General features: G+C 38.1%; 1 protein-coding gene across 1 annotated transcript; it reads right to left on the minus strand.

Annotated features, from left to right (window-relative positions):
• Positions 1–18,636, minus strand: wdr47 (WD repeat domain 47). Its single transcript, XM_022754809.1, has 17 exons — positions 18,524–18,636; positions 16,707–16,876; positions 16,171–16,254; positions 15,890–15,974; positions 14,710–14,841; positions 14,384–14,560; positions 13,773–14,284; positions 13,493–13,610; positions 3,720–3,901; positions 2,678–2,923; positions 2,533–2,596; positions 1,885–2,042; positions 1,453–1,616; positions 1,187–1,357; positions 944–1,075; positions 541–759; positions 1–296 (listed from the first exon to the last, which is right to left on the minus strand). Exons 2-17 carry the CDS (start codon positions 16,862–16,864, stop codon positions 154–156), a joined length of 2,745 nt encoding a protein of 914 aa, XP_022610530.1. The 5' UTR covers positions 16,865–16,876; positions 18,524–18,636; the 3' UTR covers positions 1–153.
• Between the last annotated feature and the right edge of the window lie 885 nt (positions 18,637–19,521).

Below are 19,521 nucleotides of genomic sequence, written 5' to 3' on the forward strand. Positions count from 1 at the left end.
GAGAGAGAGAGAGTGTGTGTTTTCAGGCTCTAAGTGTCAGGTGTGTTGAAAGGGTGTGACCGAGTTGATAGTGCTGGAGGAGCAGTGTTGTTTTAGGGGTGTAGGGGTGTGTGTGTGCACATGTGTGCGTGCGTGCATGTGTGTGTGTGTGTGTTATGGGTTGTGTGTCCAGAGTGTGACAGTGCGGTCAGCAGAGGATGAGAGGAAGGACAGGTCTTGTGTGTGCCATCGACACTGAATCACCTTGTCGCCGTGCTCTCCCACCACGGTCAGAGGCAACTGTTTGGTCAGGTCACCTAGAAACACACAGGAAACACAGCTCAGACAGGCACATACAACATCATGACAGACAACTGCTAAAGCCAAAACCACATCTCACAAGTTTTCCTCCAGACTCTTTAGGTCAGGGGGTTACTAGTTGTTTGGTGTTTAAATTATCTGGTTTAACCATTAACAGATATAAAAAAACCTCCTAATAATTACAGTAACACATTGAAGGAAACTAGTGGTGGATAATGGTTCACATTAAATGCAACATACCTTGGAGGTTGGTGACCATGACCTTTGTGTCATAGGAACCGGTGAGCAGGTAGTGTGCTCCAGGGGAAAACCTAACAGATCGGACATCGCTGCTGTGCGGCCGGTACACCTGAACGATGCGTCCTCCTCTAATGTCATACAGCATGCATGCACTGTCTTCCTGTCCTGTTGCTAAGAGACGGCCACTCGGATCGACTGCTACCGAGGCAACGGGACTGCCTGTAGAGTGGAAAAAAAAGGGGTGTAGCTGTAAAAATCAGCATATGATTCCAGTGAAAATCTTTCTGTGCTGACTTAGAGCACCGGCAGCCATTATGGAAGCAGAGCTACTTCTGGTGTCATACATTGCTCACAACTTCCAATTTCCATGCATGCAGGTGAAAGGAATGACACGCAGCCATACCTGAGCCGTGGAAAGCAGTTCCCACTACTCGGACACAGCTGGGCACCCTGAGGTCCCAGAAACGCACCGTCTTGTCTTGGGAGCCGGAGGCAATCATCCAGCCTCCCCATGTATACAGAGACAGAATGTGACCTGGACAGCAAAAATGACACATTTCTCAGTGGCAGTTGTTCCATCTTTGACTTTGCACTTCATGTTTTGAGTTCAGAAGGACAGGGTGGAGGGATGAAGCAGTCCGTGTACCTGTGTGTCCACTGAGGGCGTGCAGACCCTGTCCCCTCTGACAGTCAGTGGTGTAGATGTTACAGTCTCCTGCTCCGGCGCTGATCAAGATGGCTCCTCCGCTTTCTGGACCCTCCATGAAGGCCAGGTCTCTGATGGTGCCATCATGCATGCTGAACTCCAGGTCTGGGCCTGGGACACAAAGACACACACAGACAAAAAAAAAATGAGGCTGCTGACACCAACAAACATGACTGTCATTGTGTATTCACGCAGAGCTCGCTCACCTGTGGCGTTGCACGTCTCTGCACTAAAAGGTAAAACTTTGACATATTTGTCATTGGAGCCTGTCGCCAGCAGCTGCCCGCAGTGGCTCCAGGCCACACAGTAGATGGAGCCTTTGTGGTGTTTGTTTCTCTTGAAGCGGACGACTGGCTGCTTCGTTGGAGTGCTGCTTAGGAGAAGAGATTAAAAGACAGAAGAGGAAAGATAAATAATAGGAGAGAAGGTGAGAAAATGGTAGATATTTAAAAGGTAGTTGGTATTCTCTATGGTGTATGTTGGCCTTGAAAGCAGAAAGTATTGGACTGCCAAATTAAGGTCATGGCTCTACAGGTACGGGACTTTGTACGCTATCAATCAATTTTTGAAAGGAAGAGGGTTACTCATGATAAGAGAAACAAAAGTGTGATGGACATTGTTCTTCTTCCACAGGTTACCTTGTGTCCAGTGTTTCTGGATAAGCGCACACACGTAGTGTTTTGGAGTTGGATCCCACAGCGTACAGCGACCCAGACGGGTGGAAGGCAACAGCACGAATAGCCTGAGTATCTTCCAGACTGTGCACGGGCACAAACAGACCTTTCGGCTTGTCACTCTGGAAACACACCCACATATGAAAACACATTAACACACAGATTACATGTCATAAGCAGTATAATCTACTTTGATTTTCTCTGCCCTCTGACATCCGTCCTCTCGTGATGCCAATGTGACATCACTGCCATTCACATGAAACTGTTGTAATCTGCTTAGTCAAATTGGCATTACACTGTATCGTCCTAGGCTATGAGGAAAAAAGGAGGGAATGTGATGAACTTTAAAATCAGATAAGAGAAGCTCAGAGGAAGATGAGTAACAACTGTTCCTGCAGAATGCCAGAACCAAACAGTTAATGTGAGAGACAATAAATGACAAACAATAAAGACCGTGAACGAACAGAAGTCATTTCAGGTTCAGCGAGATGATTACACGCTTGTTGAGGTATGAGTTATTTACAGCAGGTCTGACAGAATTGTGTGAACATTATTTTCAGTGCTGGCTTCAATGTTGCTGTGTTAACATGCTTTATTTTTTTCCATCCCTACCTGTTTACTTCGGGATAAGGAGCCTGGAGAGTCACCTTCTTGACCTCCTGCCTGTTTCTGCCCACTGCCAGCAAACAGAAAACATAGTCATCATCTAATTCTTGATATGAAATAATGTCCATGCACAAAAAGAAAACACACCTACCTCTGAGAGACAACAGGGGACTCATTTGGTGGCGTGACTTCGCACCCCCCCACCGTGCGCTGTGGGGTACTGCTGAGCACTCCTCCCCCTTGGGTCCGGCTCTGCTCCGGGGTCACAGATGGGGGATTGTTATTGTCTTCAGAGGCGGGCGTGTTCCCATTGCCATTGCACTGCTGGGCCAAAGATTTCACCTCCTCCCCTAAATTCTCCATTCCCACGTTTAGCTCCTCCAGCTTCTGGATGGACCTGAGTAATTCAAACAAATACATGTGCATGTACATTCATGATCTCTGTCTCTATAAACACTCAGCCTTTGCCTTTCTTGTTCCAGAGGGCTTTCTTGTATTTAGTTTAGGAGGGAACCTTCATCACTTTGTATTTCACTTCTGGGTACAGGCTGTTAGAGCACTGAGTGAGTTGACAGCCTAGTTAAATCTAGTTAAAACTACAAAGAGCACAGAACAAAAGAAAACTGAAGTAATGATGTAATTATGCACAGCTACCCTTGTGAATAATGCAGAGGTTACAGAGACAAGGAGAGGTAGGGGAGAGGGAGGACTGGGAGGAACTCTCGGGGGACAAATCAAAGGGCCTTTGTCCTGCTGACACATGCAAAAAAAATTTTCTACGTCATTTTTCTCATGTTGTTGAAGCTAAATGCACTCTTGTGATTTGAAAGCATTTTAAAGTTACCAAGGTAGATGTTTCAGATTTTTTTGGCTACATCACATCCCATGTGATGTGATGTAGCCCATCACAGCAGATGGTGCAGCCTGTGTGGAGTGGAGGCAGGTTTTGGGGGAGGTGCGTGTCATGCCAGGGAAAGCCACATGGGAGCCATCATTATCAAGGCCTTAACCTGTCTACTTGTTCTTGTCTTGACAGCTGCTCCTTCTCAATATTAAAAGCCATGCAGTGATTAGCAAACTCGCTCACCAGAACTACTGTGACAACAAGTTTGCCATATGACTGTGTTATATACAGGACATGCACTTCCTGTCTGTCAGGCAGCATTTAAGACCTTTTCCCATCGTGTCTGTACCTGTTGAGGAACTTCTCTGTGAGGCTGTGCTGCATGTCGCTGGGCGGGGGTTCCTGCTGGACCCCTCCCTCCAGAAGCATCTGCTGGTACATCTGCCTCTGCTGCTGCTTTTGCTCCAGGTGCTGCTGCACACGAAGACGCTGGCGATAATACTCCTCATACTTCTCTGTGGAGTCACGAAGCTGAGGATTGAGCACAAAACCAGTGATCCATGAAAAGAATACATGGACTCATTTTATTCCTAATTTTTTCTCTCTGCTGCACATAGGTCCTTCATGAATAATAAATTAATCTACTGTTGCATTAATAGTAAATAAGACAGGTGAATCACCTTGTATAAGCAAATTAGATAAATCGCTTAAATGCAAAATTTTATCACCTGTACCACTCTAGTACAGTAGTGAGTATTCACTATTCAAAGTCAGCATTGTGATCATTTGAACCCTGCTCCACCCCAGTCTTCTGTCAGTTCAGGTATTAGAGGAAGGGGGGTTAGACAGGGAGCTGAGGACAGGTCACTTCCCCTCTCTGTCCTCCGCTTCCTGTCCTGACAATCTGATGGGAGCGGATCTATTTCAGGGGAGGGGAGGGAGACTGGCAGTGTGCCAGTGCTGGAAAAAGGGACGAAGGGCAGAGAGGGAAAACAAGACAGAGAGGGTAAGAGCGTGACAGTGAGATCATAGAGGCCCCAAAGTCTGCTTCTGTTTCTGGCCTTTTCATGTGTCTCCAGGGCAACAGGCACAGCAGAGCAAAGCACTAACTTCACACCGAGCTGCACAAGGAGCCCAGAATAGAAAGCGTGAGACAGACAGACACAGATACTGAATTAACAGCGTGTTTACAGACAACAGGGGGGCAGTAATGACTCATTTTTGTGGTTAAGCTCCCAGCGTCTCAAGCCACGTGTCACCACTGACCTGTGCTCAAATCCACCTGGGTCTCGAGCAAAGGCGTAGGTTTGGTGTCAACACTGGTAGGGACGCAGCAACCCCACAACCCCTCCAAAACAAAGAGATTGGCTTTTAACCAAGTGGTTTATACATTCAGGAATACCCATATGGAAATGTAATATATGTACATGTGTTGAATTTCCATATATGAATATATGTACATTTGAAGTAAAATCATGAATGTATTTAAAGTATAGCCTATGTATGAAATAATAGCATCTCAAACCTGTTAGAAATTGGAACAATATCATATATTGTTGTATTGTATTGACATATATGAATAGCTAATAGAAACATGTATTTTAGTATGTCTGTTTATATTGGACATGTGTTAGATAGATATCGTCCATCCCAAGGCCTGTTATATATGTAAATATAAAAGATGACATATAGACGTAGATGTAGATGTATGTTTAAATTTCATACAAAATGTTGTTTAAATGTTGTTTAATAAAGTTGCATTTTACTATGAGTATTTCATGTATGTTATAAACTTATATCTTCATATATACAGAGGATGTATATATGTCATAATAATATATCCTCTTATAGGTGACACATGTGGTAACACAACTCTAGATATAGGGACATATGTGTCACATATGTGTCGGAAGTTAAAGTATACTAAGGCATAAAAAAGTCATGGATAGTAAGGCATAAAAAGTCATAAAAACGTCATAGTATAGTAAGGCATAGAAAGATATAAAAACGTCATAGTAAAGGAAGGCATAAAAAGTCATAAAAACGTCATAGTATAGTAAGGCATAGAAAGATATAAAAACGTCATAGTAAAGGAAGGCATAAAAAGTCATAAAAACGTCATAGTATAGTAAGGCATAGAAAGATATAAAAACGTCATAGTAAAGGAAGGCATAAAAAGTCATAAAAACAACATAATATGGTAAGACAAAAAAAGGCATAAAAACGTCAAAAAACGTCATAGTATAGTAAGGCATAGAAAGATATAAAAACGTCATAGTAAAGGAAGGCATAAAAAGTCATAAAAACAACATAGTATAATAAGGCACAAAACGTCAAAAACATCATAGTATAGTAAGGCAAAAAAGGTAATAAAAACAACATAGTATATTTAGGCATTTAAAGTCATAAAAACATCATAGTTTAGTAAGTCATAAAAATGTCAAAAACGTCATAGTATAGTAAGGCAAAATAGTGTCATAGTATAGTAAGGCAAAAAAATGTCATAGTATAGTAAGGTAAAAAAAGAAATAAAAAGTCATAATATAGTGAGACATAAAAACGTCAAAAACGTTATGGTATAGTAAGACAAAAAAAGTCATAAAAACATAGTATAGTAAGGCATAAAATATCATAAAAACGTCATAGTATAGTAAGGCATAAAAACGTCATGGTATAGTAAGACAAAAAAAGTCATGAAAACGTCATAGTATGGTAAGGCAAAAAAATGTGATAGTATAGAAAGGCATAAAAACGTCAAGAACGTCATAGTATAGTAAGGCATAAAAACGTCATAGTATAGTAAGACTTAAATATCGCAAAAAACGTCATAGTATAGTAAGGCATAAAAATGTCAAAAAACGTCATAATAAAGTAAAGCATAAAAAGTCATAATATAGTAAGACAAAAAAAGTCATAAAAACAACATAGTATAGTAAGGCATAAAAACGTCAAAAACGTCATAGTATAGTAAGGCATAAAAACGTCAAAAACGTCATAGTATAGTAAGACAAAAAAAGTCATAAAAAAACATAGTATAGTAAGGCATAAAAAGTCATAATATAGTAAGACAAAAAAAGTCATAAAAACAACATAGTATAATAAGGCACAAAACGTCAAAAACGTCATAGTATAGTAGGAAAAAAACGTGGATAGTAATTAAGGCATAAAATGACATAAAAAGTCATAGTATAGTAAGACAAAAAAAGTCATAAAAAATATCATAGTATAGTAAGGCATAAAAACGTCTAAAAAAATCATAGTTATAGTAAGACAAAAAAAGTCATAAAAACATCATAGTATAGTAAGGCATAAAAATGCCAAAAAGTCATGGTATAGTAAGGCATAAAAAACGTCAAAAAACGTCAAAATATAGTAAGGCATAAAAAGTCATAATATAGTAAGGCATAAAAACGTCATAGTATAGTAAGACTTAAAAACGTCAAAAACGTCATAGTATAGTAAGGCACAAAAACGTCAAAAACGTCATAGTATAGTAAGACAAAAAAAGTCATTAAAAAAAACATAGTATAGTAAGGCATAAAAACGCCAAAAACGTTATAGTAAGGCATAAAAATGTCAAAAAACGCATAATATAGTAAAGCATAAAAAGTCATAAAAACAACATAGTATAGTAAGGCATAAAAACGTCAAAAACGTCATAGTATAGTAAGGCATAAAAACGTCATAGTATAGTAAGGCATAAAAAGTCATAACATAGCAAGACAAAAAAAGTCATAAAAACAACATAGTATAGTAAGGCATAAAAACGTCAAAAACGTCATAGTATAGTGAGACAAAAAAAGTCATAAAAACATCATAGTATAGTAAGGCATAAAAACATCAAAAACGTCATAATATAGTAAGGCATAAAAAGTCATAATATAGTAAGACAAAAAAAGTCATAAAAACGTCATAGTATAGTAAGGCAAAAAAATGTGATAGTATAGAAAGGCATAAAAACGTCAAGAACGTCATAGTATAGTAAGGCATAAAAACGTCATAGTATAGTAAGACTTAAAAACGTCAAAAAACTTCATAGTATAGTAAGGCATAAAAATGTCAAAAAACGTCATAATATAGTAAAGCATAAAAAGTCATAATATAGTAAGACAAAAAAAGTCATAAAAACGTCATAGTATAGTAAGGCATAAAAACTTCAAAAATGTCATAGTATAATAAGGCATAAAAACATCAAAAAACGTCATAATATAGTAAAGCATAAAAAGTCATAATATAGTAAGACAAAAAAAGTCATAAAAACAACATAGTATAGTAAGGCATAAAAACGTCAAAAACGTCATAGTATAGTAAAGTATAAAAACGTCAAAAAACGTCATAATACAGTAAGGCATAAAAAGTCATAATATAGTAAGACAAAAAAAGTCATAAAAAACACATAGTATAGTAAGGCATAAAAACGTCAAAAACGTCATAATATACAGTAGTAAGGCATAAAAAGTCATAATATAGTAAGACAAAAAAAGTCATAAAAACGTCATAGTATAGTAAGGCATACAAACGTCAAAAACGTCATGGTATAGTAAGGCATAAAAACGTCAAAAACGTCATGGTATAGTAAGGCATAAAAACGTCAAAAACGTCATGGTATAGTAAGGCATAAAAACGTCAAAAACGTCATGGTATAGTAAGGCATAAAAACGTCAAAAACGTCATGGTATAGTAAGGCATAAAAACGTCAAAAACGTCATGGTATAGTAAGGCATAAAAACGTCAAAAACGTCATGGTATAGTAAGGCATAAAAACGTCAAAAACGTCATGGTATAGTAAGGCATAAAAACGTCAAAAACGTCATGGTATAGTAAGGCATAAAAACGTCAAAAACGTCATGGTATAGTAAGGCATAAAAACGTCAAAAACGTCATGGTATAGTAAGGCATAAAAACGTCAAAAACGTCATGGTATAGTAAGGCATAAAAACGTCAAAAACGTCATGGTATAGTAAGGCATAAAAACGTCAAAAACGTCATGGTATAGTAAGGCATAAAAACGTCAAAAACGTCATGGTATAGTAAGGCATAAAAACGTCAAAAACGTCATGGTATAGTAAGGCATAAAAACGTCAAAAACGTCATGGTATAGTAAGGCATAAAAACGTCAAAAAACGTCATAATATAGTAAGGCATAAAAAGTCATAATATAGTGAGACAAAAAAAGTCATAAAAACGTCAAAAACGTCATAGTATAGTAAGGCATACAAACGTCAAAAACGTCATGGTATAGTAAGGCATAAAAACGTCAAAAACGTCATGGTATAGTAAGGCATAAAAACGTCAAAAACGTCATGGTATAGTAAGGCATAAAAACGTCAAAAACGTCATGGTATAGTAAGGCATAAAAACGTCAAAAACGTCATGGTATAGTAAGGCATAAAAACGTCAAAAACGTCATGGTATAGTAAGGCATAAAAACGTCAAAAACGTCATGGTATAGTAAGGCATAAAAACGTCAAAAACGTCATGGTATAGTAAGGCATAAAAACGTCAAAAAACGTCATAATATAGTAAGGCATAAAAAATCAAAGTATAGTAAGACAAAAAAAGTCATAAAAACATCATAGTATAGTAAGGCATAAAAACGTCTAAAAAATCAAAGTATAGTAAGACAAAAAAAGTCATAAAAACGTCATAGTATAGTAAGGCATAAAAAGTCATAATATAGTAAGACAAAAAAAGTCATAAAAACGTCATAGTATAGTAAGGCATAAAAAGTCATAATATAGTAAGACAAAAAAAGTCATAAAAACGTCATAGTATAGTAAGGCATAAAAAGTCATAATATAGTAAGACAAAAAAAGTCATAAAAACGTCATAGTATAGTAAGGCATAAAAAGTCATAATATAGTAAGACAAAAAAAGTCATAAAAACGTCATAGTATAGTAAGGCATAAAAAGTCATAATATAGTAAGACAAAAAAAGTCATAAAAACGTCATAGTATAGTAAGGCATAAAAAGTCATAATATAGTAAGACAAAAAAAGTCATAAAAACAACATTGTATAGTAAGGCATAAAAACGTCAAAAACATCATACTATAGTAAGGCATAAAAACGTCATAGTATAGTAAGGCATAAAAACATCAAAAACATCATAGTATAGTAAGACAAAAAAAGTCATAAAAACGTCATAGTATAGTAAGGCATAAAAACGTCAAAAACGTCATAGTATAGTAAGGCATAAAAAGTCATAGTTTAGTAAGGAATAAAAAGTCATAAAATATCATAGTATAGTAAAGCATAAAAAGTCATAAAAACGTCATGGTATAGTAATGCATAAAAAGTCATAGTATAGTAAGGCATAAAAAGTCACAAAAAGTCATAGTATAGTAAGGCATAAAAGGTCATAGTGTAGTAAGGCATAAAAAGTCATAAAAACGACATAGTATAGTAAGGCATGAAAAGTCATAAAAACGTCATAGTGTAGTAAGGCATAAAAAGTCATAAAAAAGTCATAGTATAGTAAGGCATAAACGGTCATAGTATAGTAAGGCACAAAAAGTCATAAAAACGACATAGTATAGTAAGGCATAAAAAGTCATAGTTTAGTAAGGAATAAAAAGTCATAAAATATCATAGTATAGTAAAGCATAAAAAGTCATAAAAACGTCATGGTATAGTAATGCATAAAAAGTCATAGTATAATAAGGCATAAAAAGTCACAGTATAGTAAGGCATAAAACGTCATAGTATAGTAAGGCATGAAATGTCATAGTATAATAAGGCATAAAAAGTCACAGTATAGTAAGGCATAAAACGTCATAGTATAGTAAGGCATGAAATGTCATAGTATAGTAAGGCATGAAATGTCATAGTATAATAAGGCATAAAAAGTCACAGTATAGTAAGGCATAAAACGTCATAGTATAGTAAGGCATGAAATGTCATAGTATAGTAACGCATAAAAAATCATAAAAACAACATAGTAAAGGAAGGCAAAAAAACGTCAAAAACGTCATAGTATAATAAAGTATAAAAACGTCAAAAAACGTCATAATACAGTAAGGCATAAAAAGTCATAATATAGTAAGACAAAAAAAGTCATAAAAACAACATAGTATAGTAAGGCATAAAAACGTCAAAAACGTCATAGTATAATAAAGTATAAAAACGTCAAAAAACGCCATAATACAGTAAGGCATAAAAAGTCATAATATAGTAAGACAAAAAAAGTCATAAAAACAACATAGTATAGTAAGGCATAAAAACGTCAAAAACGTCATAGTATAATAAAGTATAAAAACGTCAAAAAACGCCATAATACAGTAAGGCATAAAAAGTCATAATATAGTAAGACAAAAAAAGTCATAAAAACAACATAGTATAGTAAGGCATAAAAACGTCAAAAACGTCATAGTATAATAAAGTATAAAAACGTCAAAAAACGCCATAATACAGTAAGGCATAAAAAGTCATAATATAGTAAGACAAAAAAAGTCATAAAAACAACATAGTATAGTAAGGCATAAAAACGTCAAAAACGTCATAGTATAATAAAGTATAAAAACGTCAAAAAACGCCATAATACAGTAAGGCATAAAAAGTCATAATATAGTAAGACAAAAAAAGTCATAAAAACAACATAGTATAGTAAGGCATAAAAACGTCAAAAACGTCATAGTATAATAAAGTATAAAAACGTCAAAAAACGCCATAATACAGTAAGGCATAAAAAGTCATAATATAGTAAGACAAAAAAAGTCATAAAAACAACATAGTATAGTAAGGCATAAAAACGTCAAAAACGTCATAGTATAATAAAGTATAAAAACGTCAAAAAACGCCATAATACAGTAAGGCATAAAAAGTCATAATATAGTAAGACAAAAAAAGTCATAAAAACAACATAGTATAGTAAGGCATAAAAACGTCAAAAACGTCATAGTATAATAAAGTATAAAAACGTCAAAAAACGCCATAATACAGTAAGGCATAAAAAGTCATAATATAGTAAGACAAAAAAAGTCATAAAAACAACATAGTATAGTAAGGCATAAAAACGTCAAAAACGTCATAGTATAATAAAGTATAAAAACGTCAAAAAACGCCATAATACAGTAAGGCATAAAAAGTCATAATATAGTAAGACAAAAAAAGTCATAAAAACAACATAGTATAGTAAGGCATAAAAACGTCAAAAACGTCATAGTATAATAAAGTATAAAAACGTCAAAAAACGCCATAATACAGTAAGGCATAAAAAGTCATAATATAGTAAGACAAAAAAAGTCATAAAAACAACATAGTATAGTAAGGCATAAAAACGTCAAAAACGTCATAGTATAATAAAGTATAAAAACGTCAAAAAACGCCATAATACAGTAAGGCATAAAAAGTCATAATATAGTAAGACAAAAAAAGTCATAAAAACAACATAGTATAGTAAGGCATAAAAACGTCAAAAACGTCATAGTATAATAAAGTATAAAAACGTCAAAAAACGCCATAATACAGTAAGGCATAAAAAGTCATAATATAGTAAGACAAAAAAAGTCATAAAAACAACATAGTATAGTAAGGCATAAAAACGTCAAAAACGTCATAGTATAGTAAGGCATAAAAAGTCATAATATAGTAAGACAAAAAAAGTCATAAAAACAACATAGTATAGTAAGGCATAAAAACGTCAAAAACGTCATGGTATAGTAAGACAAAAAAAGTCATAAAATCATAGTATGGTAAGGCATAAAATGTCATAAAAAGTCATAATATAGTTAGGCATAAAAACATTTTTATGGGATTTTTCGACAGAAATTCAACTCATACTTTGACATAGCCACCATTTTATGTTTACTCCTGCCAGCAACCTGACTGCTAGCAGCTAGAAGCTAGCAGACAGAAGCCAGGATTAGCTTGCTAGTTAATGCTAGCTAACATGGTTAATAAAATCAGTTGACATTTTTCTGTTGATGTCAGGTACTACTGCAATGATCTCACATGACGTGAGTGTTGAAATAGCCCCCGCCCTTTCAGTCAATCAAATGCTTGCATACCTAAATCAGTTGTCTTGAGGTCGTAGCCTCTTGGAGGGCACATTGAAATGTTCTAATATGACTTTACTCCAAACATAGTGCGAACAAGTTCACCCAAAGATTGGTAGGGACAATTCTGTCCTCCCAAAATATTGGTAGAGACATGTCCCTACCGTCCACATGCAAACCTATGCCCTGGTCTCCAGCCTCCTTTGTTACTGGCTGGATACTTAAAACAACTGAAGCTCCCTTATATCTCACAATGGTCACAATGTAATGTAAAACAAAATTTTAAAAAACCTAATTTTTAATAAGATGATTAAATAAGAATCCATTAATTTGCAAATAACTGTATGAAATCTTTTTCCAAACACTAAGGACATTTCATTATTAATATACAAATTTATCAAGCAAGATTCAGTGAGGTACACTGTGGGCTAAAACTTTTTGCAGGCTATATTTGCTTATATATTGGTAACTTAGCACCATTAAAAGCTTGCTGAATTAGCCATTAGCAGTTACTGTTTGCAATCTCTAAATGGCTGTTTAGACAACTATCACTGGTATACTTTGATACTTAAGAAAAGTTAAAATTGTGATGATTCTCATGCAACTTCTATTCCTGAGAAGATTAACAGTCTTTAATTGCAATGGGAGATCTGAGATAATCATATCCTTAGAAAGTGTAGTGAATCTATGTGTATCCTGTCTATGTGTTACATATACAAAAGCCCATTTCTCACATGCACAAGGGTTTAAGGTACTCATGAAGTGGTGGGACAAGATGAAGTCATACTAACACTACAACACGTCAAGACTTCCCACAGAAAGTAAAAATCTCCCATCCAGAGATAATCACAGAGCTATGATGGACTGAGACAGCCAATAAATTACTCTGAGCAGCCATGTCAGCCTTGACAGTGATGAGGCTGTAACTGTGGGAGGAGGATGACTCAGACACATAGTACTAAAAAGATTTGTCAGATATGCCCTATTTTAGACTTTCACTGTCGGCAACACCCATCAAGAAAAAAAACAAAACAATACAGGGACATAATTAAACACAGGACTTGTTCAGTAGTGTGTGACATGCAACAGGTCTAACAAGTTAAAAAGCAAAGGTCAATGATGTTTACCTCATTCCTGTCACCAGAGCCAGCTGATGGTGCATCCTCGCCCGGAGCGGAGGCAGGACGCAGATTCTGAGCTCCAGATGAACTCATCATCTTATCCACAGGTGTTTCTGTCCTCGACCTTCACAGAGAAAACACACCCAACAGCAACAGATTACTTAAGACATGTTACAAGGTGTTGAATAAAGCCTGTGTGTCAGAAAATTGACAGGGCTTGCTCCAATTGTAACTCTACACAAAGAGTTTGACAGAAACGGGTTTAACTGTAGATCTGATCCCTTACGTTTCAGGGGATTCCTCAAAGATGCTGTGGCAGTCGGAGCTCTCCATCATGAGACTCCTGCTCAGGCTCTGGCCTCCTGCTCCGGGATAGTGGAAGTTGGCAAACGAGTGGGACATGGGAGAGACCCCTTTACCCGGCACTATCTCCCCACCGCTTGCTCTCTTATCCTGGCCGGACAGCCCATAGGACAAGCCGTCCAATGCCGGGTTCAAGGAACGTGACATATAGGTGTCGGCAGACTGGGGGCGGCGGAGGGGGGAGGAGGGGTAGGGAGATAGTTTGCTGATGAGCGGGGTGAGGAGGTCAGCATAGCCAGTTTTAGCAGGTTTCACCAAGCGGTCCACGTGGATGTTGAGTTGCTTCTGTTCGAAGGCGCAGGAGAAGACGCTGTGGGAGAGGTTCTGCATCCAGGAGAGCATGGACAGGTCCAGGTCGTCACAGCCGTTACCGCACAGCATGTCAACACCCAGGAGGACCTCACTCTCTGTGATCTCTTCACCCGTCGCCTTACTCTGCATCGAACAACAGCAACTTAACCACCAATACACTGCTTCAGAGGTACAAAGAACTTTTAAAAATCTGTATTTATGTTTAGTTTTAGTTGTTCAAACCTGGCAGAACTCCACACAGCACTCATAGAGGACTCCCTTGAGAAGCAGCTGGAAGAGGCGATCCCTGCTGGCTTTGAACCCAGCCTCACTCAGCTTCCTGTCTGCTGGGATGAACTCCGCCACCATGGTGCACGCCTCCTCAAAACACTGCACCCTGGCTGTGCTCGGGTTCCAATCCTGAGGGACCCCAAGCACAGACATCAAGATACACCCCAAACACAGGGAGGCAACATCATCAACAAAAAATGTTACTGTTAGAGGAGTGAAGTCGTTAAGAAAGGTGCACAGGGGGAGTCACAGCACATCTACTACAGCTAAATTCTTGCCTTGAACTCAGCATGGTTTGTGAGGCGTGGCAGAGTGAGGAGCAAACACAGTTTGCTGTAGTCATCTTTAGAGGGACAGAACTCCTCCAGGGCATGGAGACACTTGACTGCTTCCTGCATGGTGAACTCCAACTGAAAAACATGAAATACATTTCAGATGAAAAATTCCCCTCTGAACAGTAGAGTTAGAAAAACAATGTACTTTTTGAAAGAGCTTTATCTCTGGCAGCACATTGGAGGCACAGATGACTTTTAAATGTTTCATGTGAGGCTGAAAAAACAAAAAACCAGCGTCACAGCTAACATACACAAGAGATCAGAAAATCTTCAAGAAAAAGCGGACAACTATTTGTCCTAAAATCTCATCCTGAACCATCCTGACAAGTCATTGCCAACACACAATCAAGGCCATATCACAACAACCAATACACAGCCCTAAGCACACTATTGCCAGTCAGCACATGCGCTGATACAATGCCCACAGATGCCCAAAGAAGTCTGATCCAATCCTGTTAATAGGACACGATAGCTCTGGCACAATGTCACAAACGGCATGTGACACCAAGCCCACAGCTAGCCTAATTTAAGAATATGAGTGGAGAAGACAGAATGAGTGTCTCAGCATGTGTGATTATATGAAATCGTGTGTGCCATATCTATTTATTTGGCAGGATAATTATTACCAATTAGAATTTAAAAAGTATTAGATTTGATTAAGAGCTGTCTCTGTTTTCTGTTTTAAGAGTTTATGACTGGCAGAATCGAGGTGTTCTCCAGGACATCACATGTGAACAGATCTATTCTCCAAAATGGTTTATTCTCAGAAACATAAACAGCTTAATCCAGATAAGTCCTTGACCACAGTGTGGCCACTGTAGAGCATACACACACAAAGCCTGCCTTTTCTTCTCTTTGTTAACAAGTCATCAGGTTTGTTAAGATTACTTGTTCAAACGACACGTATTAAAAAATGTTTTTTGCTTCTCTTCTTGTCTCTGAGATTCAGCCTTTTTGTTTACTGAAATAACAATCAGTGACAGTCAGTGGGAAGACAAAGCAGCGATGTTACAAAATCTATTCAACAGGATGGATATTCAAGGCTTAGGAGGTTTCGGAGGCTGAGATAATATAAAACATACTGACAATCTATGAATTCACCAAATTTAGTGTTTTGACTTACGTGCTGTGGCTCATCTTCTGCAGACATGGCGTTATTCACACACAGAGCCTCCAGAAACTTCTGCTTCAGGATGATGTAACGAAACCTGAGTGCAACATACAGCGGCTTAAAACACAAGCAGTTTGAGTTGTGTTCATGTTGTTTGTTTGGAACTTGGAAATTATGAAGCACATGGGGTCGAGTGACTTTGAGCCAAACAACTAATAAATGTTAAAATAAGATGTACAAAAAAGTACAGGGGAACTTGAACACACTGGCAGTGATTCAGCCAGTGAACTCACCTTTTTCTGTCAAACTTGTCCATGCACTCCAAAGGCTGAATGAACTGCAAGACCTCATCCCACTGCCCATCAAGCACCAGTTGCCTGAAACAAAAACGGTGCATTTTAATCCACACCTGGAACTGAGTCCTCATATTTAAATGTCCAACAAATGAACAAATTTAAATTATGTTTTGATTGAAACACACTGGAAGGTCTCTGAATCCCTAATTGCTGTGATATATTCTTGACAAAGGTGAGACAGCCTGTTAGCAGACACTTCACACTAGAAGGTGAAATAATGTATTTAATACTCAGGCTGAGTAGAACTGCAGATGACACACTGCTGGCTGACTTACAAGGGAGCACTCACATCTAATGCACGGGTGCAGTGTTACACTATCTACAATGCAGAGGACACTATCAGAGACACTAAACTTGAGACTGGAATAGCTACCTGTTATTCCTGTGCCATAGCACGCAGCTTTTTGTAGCTGCAACCTGACACGACCATAGCCTGACTTTATGATGTGATTGTTGCTGTTGAGTTCAACTACCTGAGAAAGAGCATGTCGTCCGAGTAGAGCCCATTGATGACTCCACTCTCCTTTTCCAGAGCCAGCATGCTAATGTGTAGTTTCCTGGAGTTTAGAAAGTCCAGGATCACCTTGATGATCTCTACCTCCTTCACATTTATCGTTTCTTCCGCTGTCATGGTGACGACGGACTGACACCGCGGAGAGTTTTGCAGCAACACACAAAAGGAAAAAAACAGCAATCAGAACAGCAGTTTTGTGATCAGATTGAGTCTGAATCTCGGGTCCAGAATGAGAAAAGACAGGTGGAAAGTAGGGCAATTATTCAATATTACTGTTACTGACTTTCAGCAGAATCATATGATAATATTTTCTTATCATGTTATCCTTCAGCAATTATTTGTTGTCTGAATTCATTAATCTGACAAAAAAAAAAATTGAATATGAAGGTCTTATGTATAAACACACACACACACAGTGAGGCACAGTTCATTGCTTTGAATATCAGATCGATTCTCTTGCAGTACATGTGATTTCACATGCAAAATCATACATATCATTATCAGAAAATATCATTGTTGTTACTGGGATAATGATTTCAGCCATATCACCCTGCCCTTAAGACAATTTGCTCTTGAGGACACGCAGATGCTTGAGTGGAGCTGGTCAGCAGCAGTGACTGAAGGACTGTGGTTTGACTGGACACCTCCAATGCATGTGATGAAATGCATATCTAAAATAAGTAGTGCCTCATTTTGTTTGCAGGGTGAACAACAACAAGAGGCCTCATACAGATTTTAATTTTAGTCCACAGGCTGATCAACCTTCATCCAACATGCAGATGATACTCATGCCAACATCTCATCCAACATTGCCTCACCTACTCTGTAAAATTCAAGCAGTGCAGATTGATGATTTGCAACAAACTCGTTTGCATATTCATACTATCTTTAGGATCCATCAATTCAAATACATTTGTGGTGTTATGCAAATGTCGGAGCCAGAGATTCTGCTCTCTTTAATGCTCTTCAGTATTTCATTGAAGCACTATCCAACAACATACAGCTGCTTATTTCTATTATGCTAGGAGTCCAGCTTTACCTCGTCAGATGACCAGGCTATAGTGAGGGCACAGTCTGCAGTATGTTAGTTTTTAATCATCACATTGAACCCAAGTTTCTAATGTTGTGATTTCGCCAAAATGTTATGACACCACAGACTGAACAGATATGATTTTACAGAGGCTAAGTCAACAGAGTCAGCAAAAGCAGCAACTACAGTATCTAACTTAGCTTGAAAGGATGCACACTCCTCTCCACATGTTGTGTTCACAGAGGAGAGAATAGTCTTTTATATTACTGTCATGACTGTAAGTAGCCTCCAATGTATTTGCGGTTATCTATCTGAATAGCGAGCTTCAACAATTGCACATCAGCAGACACAAAACTAACAATAAAGCGATTTTACCGAGCTCACAAATAACCCAAGGCAAGCACACAAGCACTGCAGTCCCGCTTAGCTAGCATGAGAGATGGTTAGCTAATAACACTGGCACTGAGCCACAAGTCAAATAGTATAAGAAGCTTAGGCTACTTGTTAGCTTTACATAGCTAGTGAATTTAGCGACCGGATTACAGCAAAACCAACAAACAGCTAGTTACCGTTGGAGCTCATACAAAGCTGACTAATTTAACGGGCGGTTGGAAGGGGAAGCTGACAGCTAGCCAGGCCGAGGGGAGAGAGGCATCATCCGCTAGTTAGCCGGACGGGCGGGGTGCGCGCTGACAGCCTCCCCACCAACAACACAAATCTGCCTCTGTGCTGCGATTAATACTCACCTGTTTCTAAAAATACATGGGATGAAAACGCTGTCCCCCTGGGTGGTTCCGTGCTGTTGACAGACGCTGTCACGACGGTATTGTCAGTGTTGTTTGTCTTGCCTGACTGTCCCTCCTCCTCCTCCTTGTCTGACTGTGTCCCCTCCTTGCTGGATCTTACTGCGCCGCTACGCTGCGGTGCTGCTGCCCTGCCCTGCCTGCTGCCTTCCTGCCGCCTGCAGGAGCACCGCCTCCATCCATCTTCCACACACATGAGACTCCACATCGTCACATATTGTGGCAGAGATAATATGATCTTATAGATTATGGCAAATACCAGAGTATTAAGATATATTAAATGCAAGCCAAAAGACAGGGTCGTGCAAATGTGCTGAAATGGGGGTCCCTTTTATCTTAGTTGCAAAAGTGTCCTTTTCAACTCGCAACTTTTAATGTCCTCACTCACTGCCTGTCATGGATGGATTACTCAAAGGGCCAACCAGCACAGCTCCAGGGGCCCAAGGAGTCAGGGAGCCCGTGTCTTCACCTGCAAAATATTCCAGAAAAAGATACAAAAGGACCGATATAGATGCAACATGACCCTAAGAGACGAAGAAGGACAAAGAGAAGCAAAACAGCACAAAACAACCAGAGATAGACACAAAATGTGTTGTTTGTGGTCATTTTGTGTCTCTTTCACTCTCAGTGTCTTGCGCCTTTGTTGGACTGACAACAATTGAATTTTTTTTCTTGTTTAGTCTTGGAACAAATGCACAGTGACAACAAATGTGTGTATGGTCCTGCAGAGTATACAGACCTATTGTAATCTTTTTCTTCTGATAGTCTGTGCTTGTGCAACCTACAAAGCACAATAATAATGATCAAGGCTAATAATGATGATCACTCTGGCAAAGTCGGCAACAATCCTAGGCCCAAGACCCTCAGGGGCCCCACAAAGCTCCAGGTTAACTGCATGTTGGCTAATTTGATTAACTGCAAATGTCACAAGTAATTTGCAA

The sequence above is a fragment of the Seriola dumerili genome, unplaced genomic scaffold (genome assembly GCF_002260705.1).
Source record: "Seriola dumerili isolate Sdu_G_001 unplaced genomic scaffold, Sdu_1.0 BDQW01000226.1, whole genome shotgun sequence".
Lineage (NCBI taxonomy): Eukaryota > Metazoa > Chordata > Actinopteri > Carangiformes > Carangidae > Seriola > Seriola dumerili.

Excerpts from the sequence above, each read along its gene's own strand:
- wdr47 (XM_022754809.1), bottom strand. The coding sequence starts at position 16,864 with ATGACAGCGGAAGAAACGATAAATGTGAAGGAGGTAGAGATCATCAAG. Across the intron at positions 2,597-2,677 it reads TCCCCTGTTGTCTCTCAGAG|TGGGCAGAAACAGGCAGGAG; the intron begins GTAGGTGTGTTT and ends GTTTGCTGGCAG. Across the intron at positions 2,043-2,532 it reads CCTTATCCCGAAGTAAACAG|AGTGACAAGCCGAAAGGTCT; the intron begins GTAGGGATGGAA and ends GTGTGTTTCCAG.